Source organism: Moschus berezovskii, chromosome 1, assembly GCF_049115385.1.
Source record: "Moschus berezovskii isolate FMDL1 chromosome 1, NW_MosBer_1.0, whole genome shotgun sequence".
NCBI lineage: Eukaryota > Metazoa > Chordata > Mammalia > Artiodactyla > Moschidae > Moschus > Moschus berezovskii.
Window position 1 is genome coordinate 21,383,712 of NC_142460.1, and position 12,623 is coordinate 21,396,334.

A 12,623-nucleotide genomic window follows, 5' to 3' on the forward strand; every position below is an offset into this window, starting at 1 on the left:
CCTGGGGAATGGATTTGAAATAATCAGAAGCCCTCAGAGATCCAGGCTGAGGGCTAGGTTGGGAGGAGCTGAGAACTTGTGCACCATTCCAAGTGCATAGGCACGGATGCAGTGCAGGCTCTGTGCAAGGATGCTGCTTATGGAAACAGCCTGATTGTACCCACCTGGGGAATGGGTACATGAGTTACGGTCACTCTTAGGATAGAATTATGATCAGGCCTCCAAAATGATGTTCTAAAGGAATTTTTAATGATGTGGAGACAGTTCATGCTACATAAATAAAGCAGGTACAAAGCTATATATAATCTCAAAGAAAAAACCCAAACCCCAATAAAAACCCAATATACTTAATATATACACGTGTATATATTTTGTGTATGTTGTGGGGAGGGGCAGAGGCTGAAAGGAAATATACCAAAATGTAAGCTGTTGGTATCCTAGGGAGGTGACAATATTGATGAATTTTGTTTTCCTCTTTACATTTTTTCTTTTTCTGGCTAAGTGTTCTGCCACAAGTCTATATTATTTTTATGATGATGAAATCCAACATGTTTTAAAAATCAGCATCCTTGAAAGCCATTTGTTCTATTGTTTGCAGGTAGTTCACAATAAAAATATCACAAAAACCCAGAAGGTGCGTTTCTTCACTGGGCAAGTGCTGAACCACATAGCATCTCTCTACAGCTGGAAGGGGATTGTCGACGTGAGCCTGGACAGCATCAAGGTACAGTCTCTGGGGTTCGCTTGGCGTCACTGTTATCATGGGATACCCAGAGCTGGGAGACTGAAGCATCTATCCATGTTACCTTGATGGCTCAAGTGGTATAGAATCTGCCTGCAATCCAGGAGACTCAGGAGACACGGGTTCAATCCCTGGGTTGGGAAGATCTGGAGGAGGAAATGGCCGTCCACTCCAGTATACTTGCCTGGGAAATCCCATGGACAGAGAGGCCTGACAGGCTACAGTCGCTGGGATCACAAAGAATCCGACACAACTGAGCGTGCCTGCACACACAAAAACATGATCTATGCATCCACCTGCCTTAAAGAATAAGTCCCCCAGTTTGATCTGTTTCTTTTGGCCTGTGGTTATGTTAATTATCTACCTAGATACAATATGACTCTTTTAATTAGAGTAGCATTTTTTTCTAATCTCCGAGGTATTTTTTGTCTTTTTCTTTAATGAGCAAGCCATTATTGCTTTTAGCTGCAGGGCATCTTCATTTTCCCTGCAGTGCTCGCGTGGTAGACTTAGAGGGTGGGTCCCCGCTCTCTCCCCCGTGCTCGCCTCTCCTCTCCCATCTGTTCTTTTCACATATCTCCAGTCATCAGCGTTTCAAGGCCTGTTGCTTCTGCTTTAGGGCCCTGGAATCTGGGGGGCATCAGCTTCCTCACCTGCTGACAGGGACAGTCTGCTCTGTGTGTGTGCTCAGTCCCTCAGCGTGTCCGCCTCTTCACGGCCCCGAGGACTGCAGCCTGTCAGGCTCCTCTCCCCATTGCATTTCCCAGGCAAGAATACTGGAGTTGGTTGCTATTTCCTACTCCAGGAGGTCTTCCTGACCCAGGAATCAAACCCCCATCCCTTGCCTCTCCTGCGTTGGCAGGTGGGTTCTTTACCACTAGCACCCCCTGGGAAGCAACAAGTACTAGGTAAGAAGAGTCCCTCTCATGAGGACCTAAGGCCCCCGTACCTTTGGATTCTCCTTATTTTGATTTTTCTCAGGGTGTTTCTGAACATGGACTTGGCCAGAGTAGTGAAGGCTCAGACTTCCTGTTAACTCTACAGTAGTTAACCTCTCCAGAGCCCACTGTTGTCCTCCTTTGTATCTCCATGACTTGCCTGTGTCCTTGTTCTGCACGTATTTTGTATGTTCCATAACCAGGAAGCCCCGGGGGCTTCATAAGAACACTCCCAATTGTGGAATTTTATTCAAAAGAGCAAGAGAAACTAAGTCATTCAGAAGCTTGTTTGAAAATGAGGTTTAAACTTGCCCCTCTCCAGAGTTTTGTTTTTGCTTTCTGGCTGCACTGTGTGGTTTATGGGGTCTCCATTCCCTGACCAGGGATTGAACCTGCACCCCGGCAGTGACAGTGCAGAGTCCTAACCGCAGGACCACCGGGCAGTCCTGAGTGGTTCTGTTGCATCGGCGAGGACACGGAGAATCGGGGCGTTAAGCAATGCTCTCGTTACTGGTAGTCTGGTGTCCAGACTCCATCCTGAACCTCTCCTGGGGCCGGTTAAGATTTGCCTTGTTAGAATGAAAGATGTTCCTGTTGCCTAGGAGATTCTGAGGGATTCAGGATCTCCATGTGAGACGTTCTGCTCGCCCCCATCACTCAGAAAATTGCAAGGGTTTTAGGAGCTCTGTGCCAGGAACAGGGCAACAACCAAACGTTTCTGTCTTCTGCCACAGTATCACAATGCAAAAGCAAGAACAAACTTAGGAAAAATAAAGCCTGTGCTGTAAACAGAGAGCCTTTGCTACTAGGGGTCCCAAGACTGACCTGCTCTGTACTTCCCGTCTCGGTGCTGACCTCAGCGTCTCATCCACAGCTTGCTCCTTCATCGAAAGGATGCAATCCTGTCTCCCCGGCCAGGCTCAGGGGGCTGCACTAAGAGCTACTGTAAAGTGCTCGGAGTCAGAGACGACAGAAAGTCTCAAGTTATGTGTAGTTTCTCGTCTTTCCAGCAGCACCCTGTTTGTTCAACTTTAAAAAGGAAAATTTTAATTCAGTTTATTTAAACTGAAAAACTAACAAACAAACAAAAAACCCACAGTTGACCCATTCTCCCCAGTCCCTCGACCCCCATATCTGACAGCTATCAGTCTGCTCTCTGTGAGGTTTTTTAAAAAATTATTATTGTTTTATTTATCTTGTTCAGATCCCACATATCAGAGCACTTCTAAGTTTTGATTGGTATTTCTCTTTTTTGTGCAGTTTTGTTTTTGAGTTATCATTGCTGTTGTTCAGTCGCTAACTCATGTCCGACTCTTTGTGACCTCATGGACCACAGCATGCCAGGTTCCTCTGTCCTCCACTATCTCCCGGAGTTTGCTCAGATTCATGTCCATTGAGTCAGTGATGCCATCCAACCATCTCATCCTCTGTCGTCCCCTTCTTCTTTTGCCTTCAGTCTTTCCCAGCATCAGGGTCTTTTCAGTGAGTCGGCTCTTCGCATCAGGTGGCTAAAGTATTGGAGCTTGAACATCAGTCCTTCCAATGAATATTCAGCGTTGATTTCCTTTAGGATTGACTGGTTTGATCTCCTTGCTGTACGAGGGACTCTCAAGAGTCTTCTCTAGCACCACAGTTCTACCAAGTGTTTAATTTAAAATGTTTTCTGAGTTGCTATTAATATGAGGCATGTGCTATTGTCCAGTTTTTACCCTGTAGTTGTTAGTAAGGCTTGTGAAGCTTGGATGGTCATTGAGTGTCTTTGAAACTCTCATAGACTTCTGCTGAAGACGCAGGGAAGACCATGGTGCGGGAGCTTGTTCATAACTTCCTGATGGATCTATGCTGTTCACTCAAGCATGGGATTAATTTTTACGACGCATCTCTTGGTACCTTCGGCAGGTAAGGCTGGAGCCTGTGTGCATCCTGAGTGTGAGTTCTCAGAGGCCATCACATCCATGACTTCCCGTGGGGATCTATCAAGTGATGGAAGTGTAAGGGCTTAGAACTAGCATTTTAGATGTTACCTGACTCATTTTGGGATGAACTTGGAACAGGACTCAGACGGTTCCTGTTCGTTGCGGGCACTCAGGGCGGAGTCCACTTGGGGACAGTGCACCAGATGAGTCTGAGAATAAATCCGGAGATAAGGGGCCCTCCCGGGGGCCTCCCCGCAGTGCTTGGTGGCTACCGTTGTTACCCCAGTTTTGCAGATGAGGGAAAGGGGCCCACAGAGGTCAGGTCACTCACCCTGTAAGTGGCGGAGCTCAGGTTGGAACCTGGGAGTTCTTGGTTCCCAGTGCACACTCTTAACGGCCACACAATCCCCCTCTCCCCAGAGCCGGCTGCTAGTGAGTCAGGCTTTCAAAGTTTTCTTGCCTTTTATTTCATATCACACCATTATGACAGCATTTCATGAGTAAGGAAACATGAAGTCCACAGCTAATGGTTTCAATTATGTTCTTTTGGATATTCTATTTAGAGACAAAAACCTATAATACACATCTGTGTTAATTTTTAAACCAAAATGCCCTACTGTTAGATATATCATTCGTCAATCTGCTTTTTTCCCATTTGATGGTAAAAATATTGGACATGTTTTCTGGTCATCATGGGTGACCCTTAGTTTTATCTCCTTGACATTTTATTAGAAGAATAGAATTGGTTTGCTTTGGTTTCCACCAGTCAGGCAATGACTGATTCCCTCATAATGGGATTAACCTAGTGAGAATTTTTCTCCCTGTTTGTGGCTTTGAACTTGTTTAGATTCTGTAGTTATTATGTATTTACTTGCCATGTCATTTCTAAATCTTTTAACTTTGTTTTGGTGATACTGTAGCTTTTCTGTCATCAGTGAGAGAAAACTTGTTTTCTTGCTGAGATGTAAGAGCAGATTTTTATAGTCTAATATAAGCATGCTGAAAAATGCCTTTTTCCTGTGAAGGAGACCCATAAAGTAGATGATCATTCCATGAGCATATTGAATCAACTTGTGGTCGTGGGTCTGTTTAAATAAGCAGTGGTTTATGTAAAATTTTTCAGCCATGGGCCAAAGGCAAATACTTGTGCTTAGGAGAGGGGAAGGCGTTTTGTTTGTAGGGTGTTAATGGCAAGCTTTGAGAAAATTGGAATGCCTGGCTTCCCAGTGGTCGTCAAGCTCCCTTGTGTCCTGCTGGTCTCCATGCAGATGTCACCACGTCAGAGAGGCCTTCCCTGGCAACTGTTCACGAAGATAGGCCTTCCACTCTCGCTGTCCTTTTGCCTGGCTCTTGCTTCTGATGGCGACTTATCACCACTTTCCATGTTTGTTTGCTCATTCATTATCTGATAGGCAAGAATTGGTGAGGACAGAGGCCAATCTGTTTCTGTTTCTGTTTCCTGTTCGGCTGTGCTGGGTCTGGGTTGCTGCATGAGGGCTGTCTCAGGCTGTGGTGTGTGGGCTTCTTGTTGTAGAAGAGTTTGGGCTCAAGTACGAGAACCTCGGTAGCTGTGGTGCACGGACTCAGTTGCTCCACGGCATGTGGGACCTTCCTGGACCAGGGATCGAACCCACGTCCCCTGCGTTGACAGGTCGATTCTTAACCGCTGGACCACCAAAGAGGTCCTGGCTAGTCTGTTTTGAATCTCCAGAGCCTAGGACAGTGCACATAGGGAGGCATTTAGCATAGGCCAGGGTTGGCCAACTTTTCCTGTAAAGGTCCAGGTAGTTAAGTATGTCAGGCTCAGTGTGCTATGCTGCCCCTGCTGTGGCCACTCAACCCTGCCATTGTGGTACCCAAGCAGCCACGACACAAATTAACAAGTGGGTGTAACCGTGTTCCAATAAAGCTTTATTGACAAAGGCAGGTGGCGGGCCAGAGCTTGCTGAGCCTTGCTGTGGAAGTTCAGAGAAAAGTTTCTGGAGTGCCTCAGAGACCTCAGCAGGTTGTTGCTCTTCTTTGCCAATATTGCCTCATCTGTTTAAAAAATAAAAAAGAGAGAGATATAATTAGCGTCCACCTCAGAGAGCGTGTGGTAACTGCTTAGACCAGTATCTAGCACATACTGCAAATTCTGTAAATGTTGTTCATTTTATTACATTGTTGATTAAAATTGTGTGTGTGTGCCATGTTTTTGGCATGCTTTGCAAATTTAACATTCTGTGCATTTGAAAGCACAAAGTGTGTTTTGCTCATGAAATTTTGCTACTAAGGATGTTAAGCTTTTTAAAGGATAGCTTTCTGATCAAAATTACTCTTTAATTCAAATTTTGAAAAATCTTTATTATCTATAAAGTATCATATTGCATTTTAGTTTTGGTGAGTTTTTAAGGGGCTCCAAAACCGATGGTCCCACAAGCCATCAACATGACACGCCAGTGAGGCCAATTTTGAGTTTTTTCCTGGATATTATGACTTCCAGGGACAAACTTGATACAAAAATATTTCTGGAGATAAAACCCATTTAACTGCATAGATCCTGGGCTAGGTGCCCAGGTTTGTGCAGGTTTTAAGTCTGTAAGTTTTCCTATTTTTATAATCTTAGGGAGAAGGCAATGGCAAGCCACTCCAGTACTCTTGCCTAGAAAATCCCATGGACGGAGGAGCCTGGTAGGCTGCAGTCCATGGGGTCGCTAAGGGTCGGACACAACTGAGTGACTTCATTTTCCCTTTCACACATTGGAGAAGGAAATGGCAACCCACTCCAGTGTTCTTGCCTGGAGAATCCCAGGGACGGGGGAGCCTGGTGGGCTTCCGTCTATGGGGTCACACAGAGTCGGACACGACTGAAGTGACTTAGCAGCAGCAGCAGTAGCATATCTTTGAAAACTGCCCACTTTAAGACAAGTTTCAACTGTTTTCATACAATAGATTCTGCCACCCCATACTAGCTTCTTTTGGCTGCTAAGTGAGGGTGTAGGAATTTGAAATAAGCTAGAAACAGAGGAAGCAGAAGACCTGTAGAAGGACTCTGTGCCACCTGGCTGCGTTCTAGAAATAATTTTATGGCACTTTGGACTGTGGCATTTCATGAGCACTTCATGGGGAAAAAGTGTCATCTTTTTATTTTTAAAACTTTATTTTTGTTTGTAATTTTATTGATTGATTGATTGTATTTTTGGCTGTGCTGAGTCTTTGTTGCTGTACACAGGCTTTCTCTAGTTGCGGAGTGAGGGCTTCGCATCGCAGTGGCCTCTCTTCTGCGGAGCATGGGCTCTAGGGCGCGCAGGCTCTGCAGTTGTGGTACATGGGCTTAGTTGCTCCATGGCACTTGGGAACTTCCCAGACCAGGGATCGAACCCATGTCCCCTGCATTGGCCGACGGATTCTTTACCACTGAACCACCAGGGATGCCCCATGTCATCTTTTTAAAGGAAAATGCATGCCTCTGTATTTTTTACTTAATGTGCACATGTGTCTTCGTATATGTGCTTTTTCATGTGTAGTTGGAGGAAATGAAAGAGAAGGTCACTCAGTAGTGGCTGACTCTTTGTGACTGCATGGACTATCCAGTCCGTGGAATTCTCCAGGCCAGAATACTGGAGTGGGTAGCCTTTCCCTTCTCCAGGGGATCTTCCTAACCCAGGGATTGAACCCAGGTCTTCCGCATTGCAGGCTGATCCTTTACCAGCTGACCCATAAGGGAAGCCCAAGAATACTGGAATGAGTAGCCTATCCCTTCTCCAGGGCATCTTCCCAACCCAGGATTGAACCGGGATCTCCTGCATTGCAGGTGGATTCTTTACCATCTGAACTATCAAGAAAGCCTGTAGTTGGAGGAAAGAGGCCAGTAAAATCGCAAAAGGAAATTTTAAAATTGCTTTTATGCTGTGGGTTCAGAGAGAAAGGGTTTCTTCCTTTTCTTTGAAAGTCAGTTGAACTTGAGGGAGGGAAGGAGAGGTGGGAAACAGGACAAAGGAGAGACTTTTTTTTAGCTATTCAAAATTAGGGGAGTGAGAATTCCATGGTGGTCCAGTGGTTAAGACTCTGTGCTTCCAACATAGGGGGCATGGATTTGATCCCTGGTGGGGGACATCCTGCAGGCTGAAGAAGTAGAGGAGTGAAGTTCAGGCCCTTTGGTGGAGAGCAGGAACCCCACGGACCATGAGACCATCTCACTCTATGCTGTGAGGAAAACTGACCAGAAGTGAAATTTGCCCATCACTGCATCACATCGTAAAACGCTGTGTTTACTCGCGGGTTCTGAGGACCTGTCCTGTCATCCTGAGTGCTCAGTATGTTGTGAAAACCCCCTACTCACCCCTCTCTCTTCTGTCTTTCTGTGACAGAGGAGGAAACCTGACTCTCCTGCACTTCCTGCTGGGTTTGAAAACCGCAGCGGACGACGAGCTGGTCGCTGAACTGGTGGTGAATATTCTGAAAGTGTGCCCGGACCTACTGAACAAGTACTTCAAGGAAGTGACGTTTTCCTTTCTGCCAAGGGTGAAGTCCACTTGGTCAAATAATATCAGACTGCTAAACAAGGTGATGACCACTGCATTTCGAAGTCTGCCTTGTGGGGTCATGAGTGAAGTGTGAGAAGTTGGGATGGAGAGGATGGGAGGCTGGCTGACATCCTGATAAACTGCAGGATGAGAAACTTCTTTCAGCCGTTCTTCCGGCATATTTTTGTTGTTGTTCTGTTGCTCAGTTGTGTCTGACTCTGCGACCCCATGGACTGCAGCACACCAGGCTTCCCTGTCCTTCACTATCTCCCCGAGTTTGCTCAAACTCATGTCCATTGAGTCCGTGATGCCATCCAACCATCTCATCCTCTGTTGTTCCCCTTTTCCTCTTGCCCTCAATCCTTCCCAGCATCGGGGTCTTTTCCAGTGAGTTGGCTCTTCGCATCAGGTGGCCAAAGTATTGGAGCGTTAAGCTTCAGCATCAGTCCTAGATGATGTTAAAATTCAGTGTCTTTTTCTTCTAAGGACATTTTACTTTTCACTGGGCTGCATTCTGAGGTTTATGCTGCTGAATCTGTTAAGCCAATTTAATTTTCTTCATCCAGATTTCGAGTGTGATCTCGATGAGTTTAGCCACAGTTGGGCTAGAATTAGCAAAATGCCTGACCGTGAAATGCAAGCCAAGGAGCACGTCTATTTAAAGATTGCTATTTCAAGCTCTTAGAAGAACTTGAAATGAGCTGTGTCTTGGTGGCCTGTCTCGTGGATGTGAATGAATCTCCATCTGATCATGGGTGTCAGCCTCCCCTCGTTCACCAGTGGAAGTGCCTGCCACAGGTCCTTCCATTCACCGTCGCCCTTCTCTCAGCCTCGTGGTCTGCCTCATGGTAACGTGGGGCTCCCCGGAGGCTCAGTGGGTAAAGAACCCACCTGCCAATGCAGGAGACCCAGGAAACTCAGGTTTGATCCCGGGGTTGGGAAGATCCCCTGGAGAAGGAAATGGCAACCCACTCCAGTATTCTTGCCTGGAGAATCCCATGGACAGAGGAGCCTGGCGGGCTATAGTTTATGGGGTTGCAGAGTCGGACACGACTGAGTGACTGAGCACGTGGTGGTAGCACACCTGGCATTATTTTCCTGCGCCTTGACTCGGGCAATGGGTTATCTGCAAAACAAGCTTAGTCCCTTATTTTTCTTGAGCGCCTGTGTGTGCGGTCTCCCCGTGTGTTGGGGACAAGGAGGCACTCTGCCCCCAACTTTGGTGATGGTATCACCATGGCCACCACCCCTGTTGGGAGCTGCCCTGGCCGCTCTCTGGGGTGGGACGGGGAGGGGCAGGTGCATGACCATTGCAGGATTGGATGGTAGTCCTGCAGTCTCTAGGACTCCCTAGTCTCAAGGCTAGAGTCTGCCTCTAGCCTTGTAGTCCGAGGGAACCTCCCCTCATTGAGGTCCAGTGTTGTCATCTGTAAATATGTTTTATCTTGATATAAAATATCCCTGCCGCAAAGGGTTGTCAGGAAGTGCTAAAAAGCCAACATAATTTGCCAAGTCCCTTAACTGGGGAGTAAGTCGTCCCATTGTGACTTGTTTGCCGTCAGAGGTTTTAACAGGCTCCCCAGACCAGCAGTCAAACTCTGCTTTGATGGTCACTGCCCCCAGTAATAGTCTTATCACCTGCCTGGTCTCTACCCAGTGGAATTGGGGGTTGATATCCCAGACCCTGTTCCTTGTGGCGAGCCTTGGACCTTTGGTACTGTCGTTGTTTCCCCCAGAGCGGCTTCACTCTTGGGCGCCTCCCGTTAGACTCAGGTTTGAAAGTCAACTTCTCTGTCGTCCCTTTCCCAGATCTACGCTGCCCAGCCGGACATCTCCCGGGCGTTTCAGACCCGAGAGTTCATCCCGCTGCCTCGGCTCCTGGCCATGGTGATGGTGACCACCGTGCCCCTAGTGTGCAACAAGATCATGTTCACGCAGGCACTGAACGTGAGTAGGGACGCTGCCTCCCGACCCTCCCGCTCAGCCCCCTGGCCATGCCGGCCACTCTGCTGAGAATACTGGCCTACGTGTATTGGGTCGTCTTTTGTCAGCGCTTCCGAGGTTTTCCATGTGTCCCCTCACCTGGGGACGGGGCCCTGGGGCCCAAGGCACATACCTGCCTTTCTCTAGCACTAAGCTAGGGCTGCAGGATCCTGTGTGGCTCTGGGCCTTTGTTGATGCGGGGGCGGGGGAAGCAGGGGGTGGAATCAGAGGAGGGGACGTGTGCTCAGTTGCAGCCCAGTGTCACGCATTGAAGTCTCATTATTTGAGGATCTTTGGACAGAGTGGGCCTGACATTTGCCTAGCAAATCCTTGCTTCTGAGCTTTAAATGAATAGTGCTAACTTTCCTGGGGAACATTGACTTTGAGGACCAGCTATTGCAGGAGTTTGGGGAGGACGTGTTCGTGGAAAAACTTGATCCTTAGATTCTGTGTCCCAAGTTCCAGCAGAAGCCACATTGTGAGGGACCCATGCCTTGGTCACTGTAGAATCATGGCCGTAGCCACACCTGCCATGAGTTGCTAACACATGGATCCTGGGCTTCCCAGGTGGCACTAGTGGTAAAGAACCTGCCTGCTAATTTTGGAGACCATAAGTAGACTCAGGTTCAATCCCTGGGTCGAGAAGATCTTCTGGAGGAGGGCATGGCAACCCACTCCAGTATCATGCCTGAAGAATCCCCAAGGACAGAGGAGCCAGGCTGGGTATGGTCCATAGGGTCGCACACAGTCAGACATGACTGAAGCAAATTAACACACACACATGCACACATGGGTTCTGGGTCCTGCCAGCCCCTCATAAACTCGGGTTGCTTCAAGACCCACCTGGCAGAGGCCAGGTGTTCAGAGCGGTTCAGGGCTTGAGGCTTCCTCGGAGTGGGTGGAGTCCCCGTGTTTCAGGCAGGCTGGTTGGGGTGTGAGCACAGAAGACCAGGGTCCGCCGCGGTGGGTTGCAGAGTGTGGGTTGGACCCAGTGTCCACGGGACATTTGCTGTAAAGTGGCCCCAACTCCTTGGGTTGTACTGTGGGATAAGAGTGTTTTTTGCTCCCATCCAGGGATGGTGCTGAGAGTGAGCGGTAAGGCCTACGGAGTGGACAGAAGAGGCCTGGGTGGGACCTGGCAGGATGGCTTGTTTGCTCTGCTGGCCAAATCCAAGAACCAGAGTTAGGACCCAGCTAGCTTGCCCATCTGCATTGTGAGGCACAAAATAGTTTATCCCAAGAGACTTGCAAGAAAGTCACGTTCAGAGGGGGATGTCTGATGCTGCCTCTTGTGGGTGGAATGTGATGGCTGGCTGCATTTCCTCTCCGCTTTGAGCCGACCCCGGTCTGTCCCCGGCGGCCTGGGATGTCAAAGGCTGTCTCACTCCCAGGACAGAGGAGTTGTACCCCTGGGGGTGTTCATGCCCCGCATGGGGCGGCCTCGGGCTGGGGTAGAGGACACATCCTCTTCTCCTCCCGAGACCACCGTCCTCCTGTGCAGGCCCAGGGCCAGCGAAGGGGAAGCTGAGGCTCTGTCTCCCCGGCCGTGGCCCTTTCCCAGCTGTCACATGAGTGACACCAGTGACAGATGTGTCTCCAGGGTGGAGTTAGGAATCTGTGTGTGGGTTGTCGAATGACATTTTCCTTCTATTAATTATAATTTTATTTATAAAATTTTAATAGCATAGATTTTAGAACCAGAAAGAAAAGAGTGAGCTTGTTTTACAAATGGGAAATTAGAAGGCTGTTTGGAGATAAGGCCTCAGGCTATTGGCCAAGCTTCGTGCTCCAAGTCGGCGGATATACACATTGAGCACTCGTTTCGGTCCTGCCTTTGAAATGATGCCGGGATGGGAGTGGTTATTGGTTCAGAGCATTTAATGTAGCCCTTCTTGAGTTTACAATGTCCGTATAAAATGAGAAACCAGCTGATTGGAATTCTGGGGGCCTGGGGTGTTATTAGACTGAAGGTCCATCAGAAAACCTTGTTAATTCTACTTGACTCTTAAGCTACAGTATCTGAGCGGGTGCTCCCTGGGCTTCTCTGTCCTTGGGGGTCCCCTGGGGCTGATGGCAGTGGGCTGGCCTGGGCCTGCGATAGAACGTGTCTCCCCAGTGCCCAGGAGATGTCCTCACTCCTGCTGGCCCAGGGGCACACCGCCATCACCAGCGGCCTCGCCTTCCGCCTTGGTGGTGATGGCACAGGCTCTTGAACCTTAGTCTCCGCAGCGAGTAAGGGTGCTGAAGGTCCTCCTGGCTGCCATCCGAATCCAAGCAGAGAGGCCGGATGTGGGAGGCCTGGGGTGGGGGCTGCGGCGAGCTTAGAGGAGGCTGTTTAGACCCAGGTGCCTGGTACCTTTGCTTATCATCTGTGCATCTGATGAGAAGTGCTTTTCCAGGGGCTGGTCGGGTCCTGGTGGGGCCTCGGCTGCGTTGATGCCAATTATCCGTGTGAGCCCGGCGGTTGTCAGAGAAGACTTACCAAAAACAGACAGTGGAGTAAAAATTAGGAATAACCATCAGACTCCTCTCCTTTAGT

At 48.5% G+C, this 12,623-nt stretch overlaps 1 protein-coding gene across 3 annotated transcripts in view; it reads left to right on the forward strand.

Annotated features, from left to right (window-relative positions):
• The window catches only part of URB1 (URB1 ribosome biogenesis factor), a 77,489-nt gene that overhangs the window by 17,255 nt on the left and 47,611 nt on the right, over window positions 1–12,623 (forward strand). For all 3 annotated transcript variants that reach the window (XM_088835832.1, XM_088835834.1, XM_088835839.1), the window contains exons 7-10: window positions 599–724; window positions 3,455–3,579; window positions 7,946–8,141; window positions 9,911–10,048. In XM_088835832.1, coding sequence (XP_088691958.1) covers window positions 599–724; window positions 3,455–3,579; window positions 7,946–8,141; window positions 9,911–10,048 — 585 coding nt within the window. The remainder of the gene's footprint in view (window positions 1–598; window positions 725–3,454; window positions 3,580–7,945; window positions 8,142–9,910; window positions 10,049–12,623) is intronic.